This window comes from Manis javanica, chromosome 1 (assembly GCF_040802235.1).
Source record: "Manis javanica isolate MJ-LG chromosome 1, MJ_LKY, whole genome shotgun sequence".
NCBI lineage: Eukaryota > Metazoa > Chordata > Mammalia > Pholidota > Manidae > Manis > Manis javanica.
Window position 1 is genome coordinate 51,194,891 of NC_133156.1, and position 18,826 is coordinate 51,213,716.

Genomic DNA, 18,826 nt, shown 5'->3' on the forward strand with positions numbered 1-18,826 from the left:
TTGGAAATGCTAAACAGATGGCAGAGAGCTCGAAGCAGGGGAGAAGGTGAGGATGGAACCCTCTGGAACTATTTGGTGTCTCCCTTCCTGCCACCTCAGACTAGGCTTTGCAAATTCCCAATTGCAGAAAGTGTGATAAGCTTGTATAGAGAAATCTGGCCCCTAACTTGCTGAAACAGAGAAACAATCACAAAGACACAGGCGTGGGCTCAGGGCAGACCCACAGGATGGTGCCTTATGTTAGAAAGTGTCTGTTGATCAGATGATGAGCTTAGTCTGTGCTCTTCTCTCTCCCATCTTTGTGACTTCAGGGGTGTCTTGTAAGGTCTCTGATTCCATTTCTCCTAGTAATATTTTCTCTTTCCTCTCTGAAGCTCAGTTTTCTCCTTTGTAAAATGGGAATAATACAATGCATACCTTGCAGGAGTCAAGAAATGTGAAAAGTCCTCCATAAAATATGAAGCTGAAATGGACTGAACCAGAACCTAAAAGTCTACCCAACTCTTGATTCATGTGCTGTTCATAGCACAGAAGCACACGTCTAAGGACATAGCTTGAACCTGTACAGAAGTCCTCTCTAATCACACGGCATCCCTTTTTCTCCATATTATTTGGGACCCAAAAAATGAAATTCTGTCATCTTTCTGGATTTTCAGAAAACATACAGAAGTCACATGGAAAAACACGGCATGGGGTAGGGGAGGGGGGCTGTTAAACAGGATGGGGTAGGGGAGGGGGGCTGTTAAACAGGGATCATAGACTCCAGCAGGAATGTGAATAAGTGATGATGCATAATAGCTGTCCTTGATCTTAGTGTTGGAGAGGTAATAGGGAGTAATGGGGACTGCAGTCTAGTGGAGAGCACATGACCTGTCTAAAGTGAGCAGCCACTCCCCAGCTCCAGCCAATTGTTGCCATGTGATAATGAGGGCCTGCATAGCAATAACTTCATATGTCTAAAGAGAAGCCAAAAATTTGTGTGAAATAGATGTTGGCAAAACTCAAATTTAAAAGAAGTGGGACAAGAATTGTGCCCTGTGGGTTGTCAGATTATGATTTCTGAACTAAACTGTCAAACAACAGAACTAGCCACTAACTTAGCCAAATACTTCCCAGATATTCTCTTGGCTGCTGTCTCAGGGCTCTAAATGTATTTCCTACTCAGCTCCTTGGAATTCTACACACTTTTAGCAAAAAATGAGCACTTACTAAACACCTACTATGTGCAAAGCAGACACTAGATATCATGGAGGAGTGGGATAACAAAAATGAAACAAAAATAGGCGCAAGACACTGTTTCCCCATACCCACCCCATTCCTGTAAACAAAACCTGCAATATCCAAACTTAGATTCTGATAACTGCTGAGTGTTTGTCAGAGACAATAAGCACTTCAGGAGGTCGGACAGAGAGAAAGAGAGCTTTCTGTGTGGTGGTCTGTGACAGCTGCCCCAAAAAAATGGCTCCTAAACCAGGTTTAAAGTGTGGTTGGGACTGGGGTCAACCCATCACACACTCTGGCAGAGACAGGGGTCCACACTCCCATAGACCATGGCTATTATAGAAGACATGCTGGGTGTTGGTGGGGAATTGTGCTGGAAAGGTTAACTGGGCCCCTAGTGTAGACCCTTCAATGCCAGCTGGGGATCCGGGCTTGGTCTTGAAGCTTCCTCAGCAGGGAGGTGGGTGTTTTAGTGGGGCAAATCTTATGGGGAGGGACCCCTCAGCCCCATCCATTCTCCAGGATGAAAAGCCTGGGCACAGGCTTCAGGGGTCCCTCCAGGTCTGACTCTCCACCTCTTGGTTTTTATTTCAGATCACCCAAATAGACAAACAAGATAGAGCTTTCCTAAGCACCTCACACCGGCTGTCTCCTTTGGGGTGGGGGTATGCCTTTATGGCAATGATCCGGATCCTGAAACATTTCAGAGAGGCACTGAGGCTTTGAAACAGGCAGTATTTCCTTTTTTTATGATGGTTTCATTTTACATTTTTATTGGCTCTCCACTGATTGCTCTCGGGCTCTCTGACGGGATGTGAGATGCGCTGACATTTATAGAAATCAATACATTAATAAATCACGAAGTTCATAATGTCTGATTTGCTTCTAAATGAGACAGAACTATTATCACCATAAAGTTGCACATAAAATATGCCCAATTGTGATGTATTGTATAGTCTAATCAAAGGCATTTGAGTGAATAACCTTTCCCCAAAAGAAGGAAACAATCAAAGCTGAATAACTTCATTAATAATTCAAGGTATGTCTGCCAAGGCTTCATTTATTAAGTGCACAGTTAAGAGGCTTCTGAGCTGAGTCCTGGAGATGACACCTTGCCATCTTCTCCCTGCCTCTGGGCAGGCAGACATTCCTTCTCAGATGAGCTGGCTGCAGTTCTTCCATTTGGCAGTTCATGGTCTGGTTGAGGGTAATGCCCAATTCCCTTCTCCAGCTAAGAAATGAACCAAGGCAATACACACTTTGACTGTCTGGATTATTAAGGGCAGAGGACATGGAGCCACATAACAACTCTAGGGGAGAAGAAGCAGGAAATTTTCTCAATGGCTATCAGTTACTACATCTGTTTACTAATGCTTCAGCCCCGCGTTTCTCGTGTCCACCACCACAGATACTCTGCCCTGTTCCATGGCAATCTGTAGACCAAAACGCTCGATACTCCTTCATCCAATCTTGTGTCTGCTCATGTCCATTACAGTTAATATAGAATGAGAATATTCACTTCAGCTGATTGATGTCCAACCTGAACTGGCAATTGGGTGCCTCTCTGAAAGAGTAAGAAAATCTTTCTATATTGAAGAGAAGCACACTTAATTAGCTAGATCCACCAGAAAAAGCATAATCATGACCTAGAAAGTGTCTAACAGGCGTGATTATTGAATTCAGCAGTTGAGAATGACCCTTAAGATCACATACATAGTACATTATAAGATAGGAATAACATTTTTGAACATGTTCTATGTGCATAAAGCACTTTACAAATCTTATCTCATTTAAATTCATAGCTACCAGGTGGGTATGATTATAGTTGGAATTAGTCTAATAACCATATACCTCCTAGAGACAGTGTGATGATTAGGTCGGTTCTAAACTATTACCCTGCTCTCTCTGAGCTCACTAAGATGGGCATTTAACATGAGGATACATTAACATTGAATTCCAGCAAGGGCTCACTTGGCCAGTCTCCATTATTTCCCTGCTTGTGGTTATTCTGCATGATGTAGAGGAGTTTGTTTTCACACCAACAATAAAGAAAGGGTTTATCTGGTTGGATTACAGGGGTTAAACCTACTGTATGAATTTGGCTGTCAGGCCAAGTCCTAATGTGATGGTGCAGGGTCCCACTGGGGGACAGTGCCCTTCACCTCCCAAATCCACACTCAGTGACTCATGTTGACAGCCTGAACTAGGCCACTGTGGGAATATTTACACCAAAGAAATTGAAAAATGGTATCGATCAGGCTTGCCCCCTTCCCACCAGCCAGTTGTTTAGCATTGACCAGCCCACCCGAGCAAGCCCTCTGCTTGGAAACCATCGCCTTAGCAAGCGTCGCATTATCTGGAGAGCAGGGAACTACTCTTCAAAAGCAGGCGGAAAGATAGGCTCTTCAACGGGTCTCCACAGATGAGAATATTCTAGGCCAACCTGAGGTAAGTCCTACTGATGTGGCAATTTTACTTTTTCTTTGAGTGATCCCTTCAATTTCTCTCTACACCTTCATTTTTCCTTCTTAAAACTGTAAGCACCATTTCTCCATGGCCCCCGCTTTTTCCTCCTCCTCCTCATCTGCAAGGAACTGTCGTTTTAGCTCCTCCATCAAGAGAAGTAACAAAATCCCACCCATGTAATCCCTTAATTTCCTGCAGAAATATTCTAGATCCACTTATCCTGGGTAATATGCCCTCTGTCCCACTAACTGGCCATCTGCCCATGCTGGAACTTCAGTGCAGGGTCTGGCTGAGACCATAGGAGAAACAATGGGAGGTTTTCCCACTACCTCCTGAATGGTAGCTGGTGGCAGGATTTGGGCCTCATTGAACTAATTGCCCCGTAGAGCTGTAGACACTGCAGGAGCTAACTAAGTAAATCATCGAAAATGTCATCCCACAGCACTTTTTCCAGACAAAGAGATCCACTTAAAATATCATCAAGATTTCTGCCAGTGGCTAAAATGCTACAGTGAACCTGACATTTCTCCTTTGCAGCCTGGCCAGGGGCTTAGCTGGACTGAAATGTTTCTTTGGGGGTGAAGGGACACAAGAGTCCTTTAATGTATGTGGCCTTGGTCCTTGTCATGAAATGCCATTTAGGGCTTCTTGTTTCTGCAGACCCTGGGTTCTAGATGACTAACTTCTTTCCCAAGACTTTCTTTGTTTTACCAATCTCGGTGAAAAATGTGTGAATGGTACAGTCACACAACCAACAAAATTGTGACTTTTGTCACAATCTGTGTAGTGACTTTGTGGACTTTTAATAACTGAATTATATTTCTGACAATTTCTACCACCACCACCTTCCCAAGAAGTTGCAAGATGCACCTGACAGTCCCCTTCACACACACCCCACATGGTGTGCAGATCTGAAGGTTATGTTCAAAAACACCCTCATATTTGGAAGAATTTTCAAGTCATATGACCTAGAAAATCTCCCATCTAATGGACATAACCACACTGAAAGGTCCTTTTTGTAGGACTCTGTTTTTTCAGAACATTTTCAGGGCTGAGGTATAAATGAATGAGATATGTATAAATTCAATTTTGCTTAAAAGGGGCAGGAGGGCTTCAAGATTAAGAGAACAAACGCTTGGAGCAAAACATGATTTGAGTTTTATTGAACAAAGAAGGCTGAAAAAAAATGTCTGAAACCCTCAGAAAATCTTTATCAAGGCTCAGCTCAGCACTCCTGGGACTCATCATTGAGTTTATAAAATTCAGAGCTGATGAGCTGTGTGCCGTGCGTGTCTGAGTGAGTTTATGGCTCACCTCCAAGCCTCTGTTGTAAGAATCTCTGCCTCCAGGATTGTATTCCAGAATCAAACGGAACTTGTTTCCCCTTCTGCTCCATGCAGGCCCCAACAAGGATCATCCCTGATTATATTAAATTGCCAATCAGAAAGATGGTGCTAAACTCATCCAGAATAAACCAATCAACCATGTTTAACAGGAAAGATCACATTTTCAAATGCCAGCATGCCGTTTAAGCAACATTCAGAATGAATCACTGGAAACACTAGAAATACGGTTTCAAAAGGAAGCACAGCATTTAATGTTTTTGCACACTGTCACCTAAATTATTTACAGCTCAATTAGGTCATGCTCTTTGAAATTTCTCTCTGGGTACACTTTTAATGACACCCCACATGTTTTGATATGTCATATTCTCATTATCATTTAGTTCAAATGCTAATTTCCATGAGATTTCTTCTTTGATAGGTGAATTTCTTAGAAATTAGAACCATATTGCTTGATTTCCAAACATTTGGAGATTTTCTCATTTTCTTTTTGCTCTTGGTTTCTTAATTCCACTCTGGACAGAAAACATTCTGAATAATTTCAATTCTTTTGAACTTTGTTGAGCTTAGCTTTATGATCCAGGAAATGGTCAATTTTGGAAAAGATTCTATGTGCATTTGAAAAGAAAGTCTAGTATTCCAGAATTTTGGGGTGAAGAGCTCTGCCTGGGACAATGAGGGCAAACTTGTTAATTGCATAGCTTATATCTTCTATAAATACACTTCCTGGTTTTTTGTTTTATCAGTTACTGAGGGAGGTGTTTATAAATTTCCCATTGTGATTATGAATCTGCGATTTCTCCTTTTAGTTCTGTCAGCTTTTGTTTTATATGTACTTTGAAGCTATGTTATTGGTGCATACTAGTTTAGAATTGTTACATCTTTCTAGTGGGTGGCCTCTTTTTTTTATGAAAATTCCCTCTTTCTCTCTAGCAAAGCTTCTTGCCTTAAAGTCTACCTTGTCTGAGGTTATAAGAACCATGCCAGCTTTTCTGGATTTCTGTTTGTATGCTGTATCCTTTTCTGTCATTTTATTTTTACCTTTTCTGTGTCCTTATGCTTGCAAGCTGCTTTCACTTAGTGTCTGGTTTTTATCTAAGGATGCTCTCTTGTGTCGAAGATCTTCTGTTTGTATTTCAGCAGTTTTACTGTGATGTTCCTAGGTGTGGTTTTCTGTGTGGTTTTCTGCTTGGCATTTGTAGTGCTTCTTGAATCTGTGATTTGATATCTGTGGTCTGATATATTTCATCCATTTTTTTCAAATTCTGAGTTGTTTTCAGATATTGCCTCAGTGTCATTCTTTTTCACCTCCCTTTTCAGGACTCCAGTTGGACATATGTTTGACCTTTACAGCATGTTCAATATGTCTTTTATGCTCTTATCTGTCTTTTTCATTTTTTTCCTCTGAGCATCAGTCTGCATATTTTTCTATTGACGTATATACAAAATCATTAAATCTCTTTTCATCTGTGCCTAACCTGCTGTTAAATTGACCTATTTAGTTGATAATTTTTGATAATATACTTTCTAATTCTAGGATTTTTAATTTACCTTTTTATATACATTTTGGTTCTCTGATGGAATTCTACACCTTTTAATCTGTTTTGTTGAACATATTTTACCATTATTTTAAAGCTTGGTTAAGTCCACTATCTAGATCGCCTATAAATTGATTACTATATTACTATCATCCATCTTTTTTGCTCTTGGTCCTCTTAATATGCCTGACAAATTTTCAATGACTAGTGAACACTGAAATAAAAACTTCATAAACTATCTAGTCGAGCCTTTGGCTTCTGCAGGGTAACAGAGTAGAACTTTATCCAAATAGGGGTTGAGCTATTCTGAGGATGAATTTCAATCTTTGTAAGGCCTGATCTATTTCTAATTTGCCCTTGCACCTAGAATGTAGTCTTTCAGGCTCAACCTGAAAGCCTGAGTATTAACCAGGAACCCTCCTTCCAGGAAGACCCTAAACTCCAACAGTTACCCCCGACTGTGGACCTGCTAAAAATTCTGTCTAGCTCTGCAACCTTTTGGCTGTGGCTCTTGCTTAGTTACTCTTGACATCTGTTGCTTAGGAGTTAGCCAATGCCTTGAGGGAAACAGGAGCTCAGGCGACTGGGCTTATTTCTCCATGCTCCCTTTCTCTGTCATTCCTTATGTCTTGCCTCCTCCAGTCCTGAATGTCTTAGTAGGACTGACCCCATTTTTGTCTTCCAAGACTGCTGGAAGTTCTGCTCATCTGTTTTGCTCTTAGCAGGCCCTTTATTGCTCAGTTTCTTAACCTCATTATCTATGCCACTTATCAATCAGCATACACTGAATTGAAAAGCTGCCTTGACTGTCAGGCTCACCTCAATGACTTTTTTCCCTCCAGAATCGTGACTTCTAAAGTGCAGGCTACCTTGGTAGCTCTCCAACGTGTTCCAACAGATAAGATTTTCGTGTGCGTGTCCTTTTTTATTTGTTCACAGTGAGAGCTCAGCTCTGTTACAAGAGAGCTCACCATTCTCAGGCCTTTTGGTTTCTGTGCCTTTGCACATGCTGTTTCCTTGTCCCCTCTTCCTTCAAGACTCAAATAAATTGTCACCTCCCCAAAGAGTTATCCTCACCAACCCCTTCAAAACCCTTGCTACCCAGGGAGCATTAGGCAAGGGCTTCCTCGTCTCGACTCCCAGTGTCTTGGCCACTGCTTGGAATGATTTGCCAATGGAAAGTTTCACACCTGCATCCCACAGCATCCTACAAACAGGAATATTATATTGGGCCCATGCTGTATGTTTTAAATGTTAAACTTACTGATAAGAGCTGAGAATCAGGACACAATGATCTTTCAGTTGTAGCTTCTCTTGAAAAAAAATCTGAAGATCTGGACTCACTATGCCTAAATTCTACCTGACAACAACTTCCTTTCATGGGGCAGTGACTTCAGTTCTCAGGCCCCACCACTTCCATAGTTGTACACCCAGCACCTGACTCATGTAAATTGTCTACCAAGTACTACTGACACTGGAGTCTGTGCTCCTAGTCTATGTGGGTGTCTCTCCACTAGGCTGAGAATACTGTAGAACAGACATTATGTCTTTTCATGTCTCTCCTCACACCTATTGCATTCCTGGCTTGCCAAAGAAGGTCAATCCACATTTGTAGACATAGCTCTATGAACATGCTACTTAAGCATCTTTAGGGCAATTAAATTATTCTGCAGGATGCTATAATAGTGGATACATGACATTATACATTTGTCAAAACCCATTTTGATAAATGGGTTGAACTATATTACACAAAGAGTTAACTATAATGTAAACTAGGGACTTTAGTTAAAAGTAATATATCAATCCTGGTTCATCAATTGTAATAAATATACCATACCCCACACCAATGAAGGTGCTAATAATAGGGGTGCATGGGAACTGTATTTTTGTGCATTTTTTTGCAAACCTAAAACTGCTCTAAAAATTAAGTCTATTGGAAAAAATAAATAAACACAAATGCTACTTAATCAGAGTGATGAAATGGGGCAAAGAAATCCAGCAAAATAAGTTTCCCTTATGGGATTCAGGTCAGGAGACAAAGGCAGAAACACCAAAGGATACCCACTTATACCACCACTTTTAGGCGCAGGAGGAAAAGAAGCCCCTCCTGTCTGGGGTTGTGGGTGGGATTGAGTAAAACACACTTAAAGTGGTGGCTGAGCTGGTTTACACCCTCTTGGTCAGGGACAATGGAAAGACAGGAGGAAGTTCAAATAGCTACAGAGGAAAACCAGGTGAGTGACCCCTTAAGTAGAACCCTCAAAGGCCAGTGGTAGAACAGCAAATAGGGCCCCTATTTCTCAGTTTCAGGGACCTGGACCCATCCAACTACTCTGTGGCATGGAGGATTTTCCCAGCCTGATATTTTGTCTTACATTTTACATTCAGCATAACTGGGGACTTGGCCTGCATCCACTATGCCCACACGTCTTAATGTGCTAATTCGTTTTTTCAACAGCCCTTTTTTTCTGCATCTGTGTTACTTATCAAGCTTAAGAATGGAAAAGAGAAGCAAAGACTTGCAGATTGTAAGCTCCATGATAGCAGGAAACAAACTTGTTTCATTCACTGATACATGCATAGTAGGCACTTCATAGATAGCTGTTGAGTAAGTGAATAAAGAATCCTACAACATATGCAGCTTAGAGTCACAAAGCAGCAGAGAGTGGCAATGGGGCCTTCATTGTGGAAAGTATCTTATAAGCCAGCCTTCAGTCAAACATGTGGGTATTTCCAAGGACCCATCCACATCCGCGCATCCTCTGCCCCATGCCATCCATCGCTCCAGGCTGCATGGCTGCACGGCTGCCAGAATGCTCAATGGGCCCCTGCTGGGAGCCATGGGCACTTCTAGGTGGGTCCATTGCTCTTGCCTGTTCTACCGTGGGAGAAGGACAGGGAGAAGATCAGCCCAGCTCTGCTTTGAGACCTCTGTGCATATGTTGAGCTGGCTGGTGACCTGGACACCCGCAGAGTGGAATCTCCATGGAAAATAAAAGTGGGTTTTGCTTTCGTGATGAATGGATTTGGTAAAATGTTTTCTTACTTTTTCCTAGACATCGCCTGGTGGTTTTACCAGTATCAGAGAGGTAAAAAAGTTTAAATTAACTTGACTACTTTGGTCATACTATCTTCAAAGAAAGAGCTTCTTAATCAAGTACATATTTTGTAATTAGTCTTCTCATTCACCAGCCTTCGTGTCCCTTGTTAGTAAAGCCCACTTACATAGAAACTGTTGGAAACATTCTTTTAGAGACAAATTATAGGAAAAGCTTTGCTTCCCCTAAGAAACTGATAGGTTTTTCTCTCATAAGCAACAAGATACATGAAGAATCTCAGAGCCAATTTGTTGTTTTAAGTGTAGCAACTACTTAGAACAAATGACCTCTTTTTTCCTGAGGTCCTGACCTCCTAATCTAATCAACATTTTCTGAGGCAATAAAAAATACTTTTTATTGTATTTATTTCATATAAGCAGCATCAAGTCCTTTGTAAAACAAAACAGAATGTGTTTAAACAAATAGTGAGGGAGAGAGAAGGTAGTGGATGGGGTGGTGTGAGGTAGGAAAAAGGTTGGTGCATGGGGGTAAGTGGGCATATGTCAGAAACCAAGAACTCAAATGCCTTTGGGGACAGGAAGTAGCATAACTTAAGTAAGTGAGCTAGAGGTGAGCAGAGGGCACACTAGAGGATTTGGCTGCTCAGAGGGAACAGCTCAGCTCTAATAAACTATTGCTTTGTAAGAATCTGAGACCAAAGTTGTCAGATAATTCCAATTTCCAAGAGAAATCAGAAATCCAAATTTGTATGTGAATCGCTCATCTTTAAATATTGTCAATTAATTCCGAGAAAATTAAAACACATTTCACAGGCCAAGCAACACCTATCTTTGGGCTGCAATCATGGCAAAGGTCACCATTTTGTAACCTCAAAATTAGATGGATGGTTGCAAAATCCAACCCAGAAACCCCACGATGGAGAAGCTATTTTCCAGTCCGGGGAGAACGTAGCCATGACCTGAGTCCTCTTGAGCCTCATCATCTAAGGGTCCAACCCATACACAGGCACAGACCTTGCTAGGAGCAGAATATTGCAAGGCTGGTTACAAGCCATTTCTCAATATGTGCTCCAGGGAAGTGGAAGCGTTGTAGGGGCACAAGGAAGGCAGAGCTGTCAGAGAGGCTTGGAATGGCTCAATACTAAGTCCAGTTCTGTCATCAACTGGCTGTGTGACCTAGAACTCGGACAAAGCCATTCAGTGACAGTTAGGAAGAGATCTTCTTGCTAAAGACCTTAACATAGGCTCCCAGTGTTTAAAATACATAGGAACTAACCAAAAGTACAGAAAAAAATGCCGTATTGAATGCATTTTCTTTTTCTCAAGGTCTAAAGCTTTCATTCCACACTTAGAAGAGTCTGTGACCCCAAAACAATAAGGTCCACTTAATCTGAATCATTTTCTCCAGCCTCTCCTTCCGTCGGGTTATTTCCTTTGTAAATCCCCTAGAGTTGGTTACTCTATATTGCCTTAACTACTCCCAGTAATGGACAGTTCAGCAGTTTTTAAGGTACTTACGGTTAGAAAATCTCTGTATTGGACACTGATCCTCCTAATGTTCAGATGGAGAGAATAATGGTTCCCCATTCCCCACCATACCCAAGGTTGTTGTGTGACAAAAGGCATGAGAGCATTATACAAACTAAAAGTACTTCACAAACAGAAGGTATTCTAATTTATTCTTGTTATGTAGTTATCACCATAATATTAAGTCTCTAGGTTAATTTTTATCTCTCATCCAAACTCAGTCTGATTTAGTAACTGGCTCATCGTTATTTTTAATAACAAAAATAATAACAACAAGCAAAATTTAGCCTTGGAGACTCTTACCAAACCTCAAAAAAAAAACTGTCAAGGAGGCTCCCCACCTGTTGATTCTATTTCTCCCTCCAACCAGGGAGCTGGGCCACCCTCCTTCTTTACTGGGACCACCTGGGCAGCAGTCAGGGACTCCCTGGTGTTGGGGATGAGGGGCAACAGAAGGGATGCAGAAGCCTCAGCAGCCCCCTTCCAAATGTCTTCAGAATTTATTCACAGGGCCAGAACCATGGGGCATACAGAGAGAGGGAGGAGAGCCCGGATGAGGGAAAGGAGTGTGTCCATGACATGACACATGAGGGTCACAGTCAGAACATTTTTACAAAGGGATAGATTCAAATGGAAAGCATAGTTCATTTCACATTAGTAAGGGAAAGTATCATTTCATAAAATATTTGCTCCAAAATACATCATGAACTGTTTGCTTATTTGTATCTCCATACTGGATTGTTAGGTAAACTGTTCTTATTGTGAAACACAGTTTTAAAAAAAATGAGAACCCCCTGTTTAAGTCCCTAACACTCTCATGCAATCTACTTCCCAGCATCTTGGCCCTAGACACATGGCTTTCCTTCAGTGACTTATGTCACCATAACCTGAAAATCAGAGCATAGTGAAAAAGCAAAGCAACACAAAAGCTTGATAGTGACTATCCAAATATTCAGATATTACAGAATCTGTTTGATCAGGCAATTGATCCTGCTGCCCAGACAACAAATAAATCATTTATTAATAAAGTCCAGCGCCACTTTAATGAAGTGGGTTAAATATTTGATATTTCAATAATTACTCAGTGTATTTATAACAAAGGAGATGGGAAGTGCAGTCTCAGAATCAGAAAGATTTTCTCAAACCTCTGCAAAGAGATGTTTCTGATCTTGTGAGGAATTCAGTTACAGGAAGATTAGTAGAAATAAAACATTTTGTGAAAAAATCTTTTAAGCTTCTGGATCAGATAAACTTGGAAAAGTGTAGTAGACACTTTCAAAAATACATCATTTCTTCCAAAGCTGTATTTCTGTTTGTTCCAAAGCTATATTCCTTGTTTACATTTTACTGTTTCACCTCCTTTCACTGTGTTAAATACCTGTGCATTTTTAAAATGAAACTGCTATTAAATATAATGCTAGGAGATTTAAACCAACCATTTTATTTCTATTTTAAAATGAGTTAAAATATATATGAGTATTCTGAATTAGATTCCGGTGGGGTTTGGGGTTGTTTGTTAACAATTGGCCCTTTGATTTACATAGAAAAGCTGCAGTGTTTGGGTAATTGCTGCTTAACTTGTTAGGTACAAAACTAACAATAGTTAAAGCCTCTGAAAGAATTATAAATTATAAGGAAATTGGTCACTTTCAGCCACTCCATGTCATATAAATAGAGAATCTTAATTCTATTGAATAATCTGCCTTCCTCCCAGCAAAATAAGATAATACGAGTTGCCCAGCACCTAAGAAGGACAGTTGGGGATTGTTCCCAGGTGCTTCTGTCTGTTCCTTGGGGCCTTTCCCAGCCAGCCACTGCCTTAGGGAAAATGTACAGCACAGACTCACTTTGATGCATTTCTTTTGTATTGAGATCACAGTCTCAAAAGGAAAAGTGACAATTGCCTAGAAAATCTGGTACAAAGAGACTGATACTGAGCAGAGACATGTAATAATGCACCAGCTCACCCTGGTCTCCCAGCTAGAAACCAAGCCTGTCCTCACAGGGATGAGACCTGGCATGTGTGCGTGCGTCTCATCACTGTCCTTCCAGCCCAGGTTTACCATTATTCAATACATGGATTTGGTAATGTCTGCAAGGCAACAATGGGCGGAGAAGGTTAGATGGCAATTGATTCTTGATTGGAGCAAATTTATAGAAAGCACTCTGGCAGGGCCCACAGGAAAACACGCACTTACTTTCTTATGGCAAAACAAAAGTTCCACTTATTTGGATTTTGTGATCCTTCAATAGGAGATGGGCAGATTTTTCACTCTAATTGACTGACACTTTCTAAATAGCTTGTCTAGTAATATATCATGAGCAATAGTTAAACTACTACTTAAGACAACTGTTTTAGAGCCTTTCAAATGCTTCACAGCTTTATTTATATAAAGTAGTTCCAATTTAAGTCACTTTCTTATTACTAGTAGATATTACAAAACAAGGTATTCAGATTTTTAAAATTAATATTTAAGATGCCATAATTTGAACTTTTGGCTACATCATGCTTGCTTTCCTCTCCTTGTCCCAGATGGTGTGAGTTTACTGTTTTCTGAATAGATTTGTTTCTCATTGCTATTTGAAAGCTGTTAATCATTCTGCTCACTTATCTGTGTCTCTAGAATATTCAGATGGTTCAGTGAGCAGCAATGGAATATGCAAAAAAGTTATTTTGAAAGAAAAGTCAGTGTTTTCACATGAACTTATTTTTAACACTTCTGCCCTCATCTCCACCTGGAACCTGTTTCTCTCCAGAGCTGGAGCTCCCTCCCTGTGTGGTGCCTGACGCACCTGGAGAAATGGTTCATCTGACCGTGAGACAGGAGGTGGGGTTCAAGACAGGAAGGTCATCTGCAGTGTGACCCCACCCACAACCCTATGTCCTGGGCCACAGTGCCACTCTTTTTGACAGCCCAGACTGTGGTCTGACAAGTGACTGCCAAGGTCAGCCACTCCAATGCCGTCTCCTCTGGTTCCAGATAAGATTGAAGATGAGCTGGAGATGACCATGGTTTGTCATCGGCCTGAGGGACTGGAACAGCTGGAGGCCCAGACCAACTTCACCAAGAGGGAGCTGCAAGTCCTGTATCGAGGCTTCAAAAATGTAAGACCCACATGACTTCTGAAGACCCAAGCAGGACTTCCCACTTAGAGCTATGCAATCCCAAATGCCAAGGGGGGGCGGGCATCAGGGAGCTTTTCCATAGGGGCAGATGTAAAAGGAAGGTTAATGTTGTAAGGGGACATGAGAGCAAGATCACCTGGCTAGAAAAAAAGACTGCAGGCAAGGATGGGGCAATCTCAGTAGATGGAAGACAGCTCAGAAACTGCACAGGATGGCATAGCCTTGGAGACTTTGCCTTGGCCCAGGTTCTAGCCGTAGCTCAACCCATTCACACCGTCGATGCCATCATTGCCCCAGAAATGACGAGATTAGGTCTGCTGCTAACCAAGCTCAGCGACTGATGTGTAAGCCTGAATGCCAAGGTGTTCATTCACTATGAAATAATTATTTCATATATTATACTTCATGATACCCTTGTTGGGAAGGTGGTGTTAGCCCCATTTTACAGGTAGGGACCTTGAGGATCAGAGGCTGACTCACCCAAAATCACAAAACTCGGAAGGATCTAAGCCAGGATCCAGACCCAGGTCTTTCTAATACCAAAGCCCACAAACGTTTTCTGCCTCTCAATACCTGTTCTCTGATGACATCTCATCGTTTTGAAAAGCAGCTTCAGTCCTAAGGCGAGGCTACCTCCCAGGCACCCCATGGAAGTGCGCAGGTGGTGCTCAGTCCCTGCCCACCAGGACCGCGAGGAACCCTGAGTCCCAGGCAAGGCTCAGTTCCCACTCTGGGGACAAACTCTCCCTGACAACCACCGCTGATTGTCTCCCCTTCTCACAGGAGTGCCCCAGTGGGGTGGTCAGTGAAGAAACATTCAAGCAGATCTACGCTCAGTTTTTCCCTCATGGAGGTGAGTCCTGCCTTTGAAAAGATCCTGCCCCTCTCCCTGTTTGGTGAGCAGCCTTCCTTCCTCTGAGTTCATGCTCCTTGTTAGCCATCTCCTCCTTAACGTCATGGAAAATGCAGAGCAACATTCCCCTCCCTATCACAAGATACAGAATTTGATGAAGCTTTGGCAGAAAGGGGCTCTGAAAATGGACCTTTTCCAGGAGAGGAGAGGTTGATAAAGCAGTATCATGAAGTCTCAAAACAGCCCTAGAAAGCAGGTATCACTGTCCCAAGGCAACTAAGTTTCAGAGAGGTTAAGCAATTCACTCAAGATCACACAGCTAGTGAGTGGTAGACCAGGATTAGATCCCATAAGTGTCTGATGTAAAGCTTAGCCATGTTAGCTCCACTGTTATGCCACACACTCTTTACACTTTTCCTAATAACAGGTGAGGCGAACTGGAATTTTGAAAAAGAACTTTAATAAATCCCAAAAACTACAAAAATTAACTAACCCATAAAGATGCAGGGAGCATAAAGTTGTACTTATACATCCAGGTTGGTGCGTATACCAGACCCACAGCTGCTGGTGCCAAGCCTGATGCCTGCGGGAACCTGCTCTGGCCCCATGGGCCTGGGACATCAGTGGTTCTTCCTGTGCTTCCATGTGTCAAATGCCACCTTACTTCCTGCCCCAAGGAGCTACCTCCTGCAGGATCCCTTCCCTGGGTCCTGATGAAACAGAGACCCAAGTGTCAGAAACACTTCTTAGACTCTTGTTCACAGGCCTCTTCAACATGAGACAAGAACCTTCCAAGGTGTGAGACCCAGTCCAGGGCCACTACCCCATTTGTGAGGCAGCCTTGCCCCATGCAGGCCCTGAAGCACTGTTCATTGAGCTCTACTGAGCCACTCTTTAGTGAGTTCGAATGTGGCAGGTTTGATGAGGGCTTTGATGATGTGACTATATGAAACATTTAGCATACTTTTTCAGAAATTTCAAGAACTAAGCTTTGCTACACCCCACATAAAGATGGGAAAGTAAAGATCAGAGAGGTTGCATTAGAAGCCTGCTGTCACACAGCTATGTAGGAATAGAGCTGCTATCCAAGCCCAGGTCTGTCTTCTCCCTAATGGGTGCTCATTCCACGGCACTGTGCTGCCCCTCAGGACAGTCACCACGTCATTCATCATCCACCAAGAACTACACACATAGACAGGCAGGAGGCTCTTTCCCTGGGGCCAGCTAGATGTAAGGACAAGGGCCTGTCTCAGCTTTTGCCAGAACTTCCCACCTAAGCCCCAGGACAGCCACAGGTCCTAGTTCATACCTGAGAGGTTTCCCACCCCACAGTTTCCCCCTTTCTGCCACCCAGCATCACTTCTCCTCTCTTATTGTGGTTAACTCTTCTCCTTGCCCTCTGTGGAGCTGCTCCCATCACCTGCCTTTCCTTCTGTACCTTGCAGATGCCAGCACGTATGCCCATTACCTCTTCCATGCCTTCGACACGACCCAGACGGGCTCCGTGAAGTTTGAGGTATGCTCACCTCTGGGTTCCCTGAACCTCATGAGCTCTCCCTAAACCTTGGGGTGTTGGGGGAAGGGTTGGATTGTCAAGTGCTTCAGTCCTTTATCTGCTTAACAAGCGTTTCCTGAAGACAGAGAAGAGAAAAACACCTGCCCTTGCCCTCCAGGAACTCAGGGCCTCCCAGAACCAATGATAACAGTTTCACAGCCCACATGCCACCAAGCATACCATGTGGCAGAGTTTGTACCGAGCACTTTGCATGTATTAACTCATTTAATCCTGACAATAACCTCACAAGGTAGGGTTATTTATTTATTATTTATTGCCAGTTTACAGAAGAGGAAAGTAAGGCAAAGAGAGGTTGGGTAGCTTTCCCAAGATCAAATAGCTAAAAAGCTCTAAAGGAGGGATTTGAACTCAGAATGTTTCTGGAGTCCACATTCTTAGCCACTGGACTAAACCATCACTGTCACAAGAACTGCAGCCATGGGATAAGGCAATATCAGAGGAGGCTGCATTTACCTGCCTCTGCAGGTGTCAGCACACACAGAGCTCCATTCTTCCTCAGGAGGCTCCTTCCAAAAAATGGGGCAGGGTAGGGAATGAAAAGAGGGGCCACTGCGCACAGAGCTTGGCCTTATCTTTCAGGGGACAGAGAACAGGAGTGATGCCATTCTGTATAAGCAGTCACAGGGTTTGATCCAAAGACAGAGCTCCCCCCACCTGATGGCTTGGTGGTTAATGTCACTCATGCCTCTTCCCCTTCTCAGGACTTTGTAACTGCTCTATCAATTTTACTGAGAGGAACCGTCCATGAGAAACTAAGGTGGACATTTAATTTGTATGACATCAATAAAGATGGATACATAAACAAAGAGGTAAGTGAGCTGAGGCCAAGGGCATGACAGCCGCAACAAAGGCACCTAATTAAATAGGAAACAACCTCCATTGTGAGGAAGAAATTGTTTGAATGAGAGCTCTGCTTTGGGGCTCACAAAGTTGGTTCCTGGCAAACTGAAGAAAGTCCCCTTGACCTCCCCAACTGGCGAACCCTGCCCTGTTCCCAGGCACTCAAGAAAGGATTAAGTAGGTTCACTGCTTCTCACTGGGGCACACTACCCGATGCACATTCCAAAGTGGGTGTACATGATTTTAGGGTAGAGTTCATCTTCTCAGGGGAACATGAGTTTTAACAGGTTAATAGGCACAAGTTAAAGCTAAAAGTTGGAATATTAGAATTGCAGGCATTACCTAGAAGAGGAAAGGGAGATTTTTGAGGAAGAGGAGACTACAGTTGGATCATAGTGGCCACAGTTTATTTTGCCTTCTAACACAACCACAAGAGGGTGGTGGAAGGTGCAGCCATCTCTAAAGAAATCATGACAAATAATTTCTGAATCTTCACAGCTTGACACTCAGAGCCTCAGAGTACATATGGTGTCTAGCCAGGAAAATACCCATAGGGCTATCTCAAAATGCGCTTTGCTATCTACTCTATCCTGGTATCTCAGTCAGAGTTTGGAATTAACATCCTGTAACATCCCACTTCCCGACCTCTGTGTGTCACGCATAGTGTTTAGAGTTACAAATATCATCTCCAATCCTCCCCTCAACACTGCAAGTTTTTCTCCGATTTTAATTCCTCATTCATTCAGTCAGTATTTCTTCCACATATTATTCGAGGGCTTATTAGGTGCTCTAGGAGCTGAAGATAAAGCGGTAAATAATTCCAAAAATGTGAAAACCCTAATATCCACTAATAGCAGGTGTGCTAAATGAACTTCAGGAAATACATACAGTGGAATAACAGGTGGCCATTTAAAATCATGCAAGAGTAATAAGATATAAAATGTGTATGATGCATAATGTTCTAAAACCACTTTATAAAGCAGTATGCATAATATCTGAATTTTGTAAATAATTAAATGCTTCTATACATACTCAAATATATGATACTCCAAAATATTCAAATAATACTTTACAAAATGGGACTTATAATACTGGTCTGCAGATTTGATTCAACCATCATCCCATCACTGAATAGTCTTAATTAACTCCCGCTCTCTTTTTCTTCTTTGCAAACTAGGTGAAATTGTCCCCGTTAAGGCCCATTAGGTCTCTCTGAATGGCAGATTCAATAAATTTCTCCTTAAAAGAAAAAGAAAATGTGGATAAGGAGCTTCCTA

At 42.3% G+C, this 18,826-nt stretch overlaps 1 protein-coding gene across 3 annotated transcripts in view; it reads left to right on the plus strand.

Moving 5' to 3' along the window:
* KCNIP1 (potassium voltage-gated channel interacting protein 1) overlaps positions 1–18,826 on the plus strand; it is a 335,952-nt gene that overhangs the window by 311,311 nt on the left and 5,815 nt on the right. For 2 of the 3 annotated variants that reach the window (XM_036995194.2, XM_017670640.3), the window contains exons 2-5: positions 14,135–14,259; positions 15,064–15,133; positions 16,579–16,649; positions 17,411–17,518. In XM_036995194.2, coding sequence (XP_036851089.1) covers positions 14,135–14,259; positions 15,064–15,133; positions 16,579–16,649; positions 17,411–17,518 — 374 coding nt within the window. Of the gene's footprint in view, positions 1–9,624; positions 9,658–14,134; positions 14,260–15,063; positions 15,134–16,578; positions 16,650–17,410; positions 17,519–18,826 lie in introns of all 3 variants that reach the window. The other variant, XM_017670639.3, reaches the window with a different exon arrangement.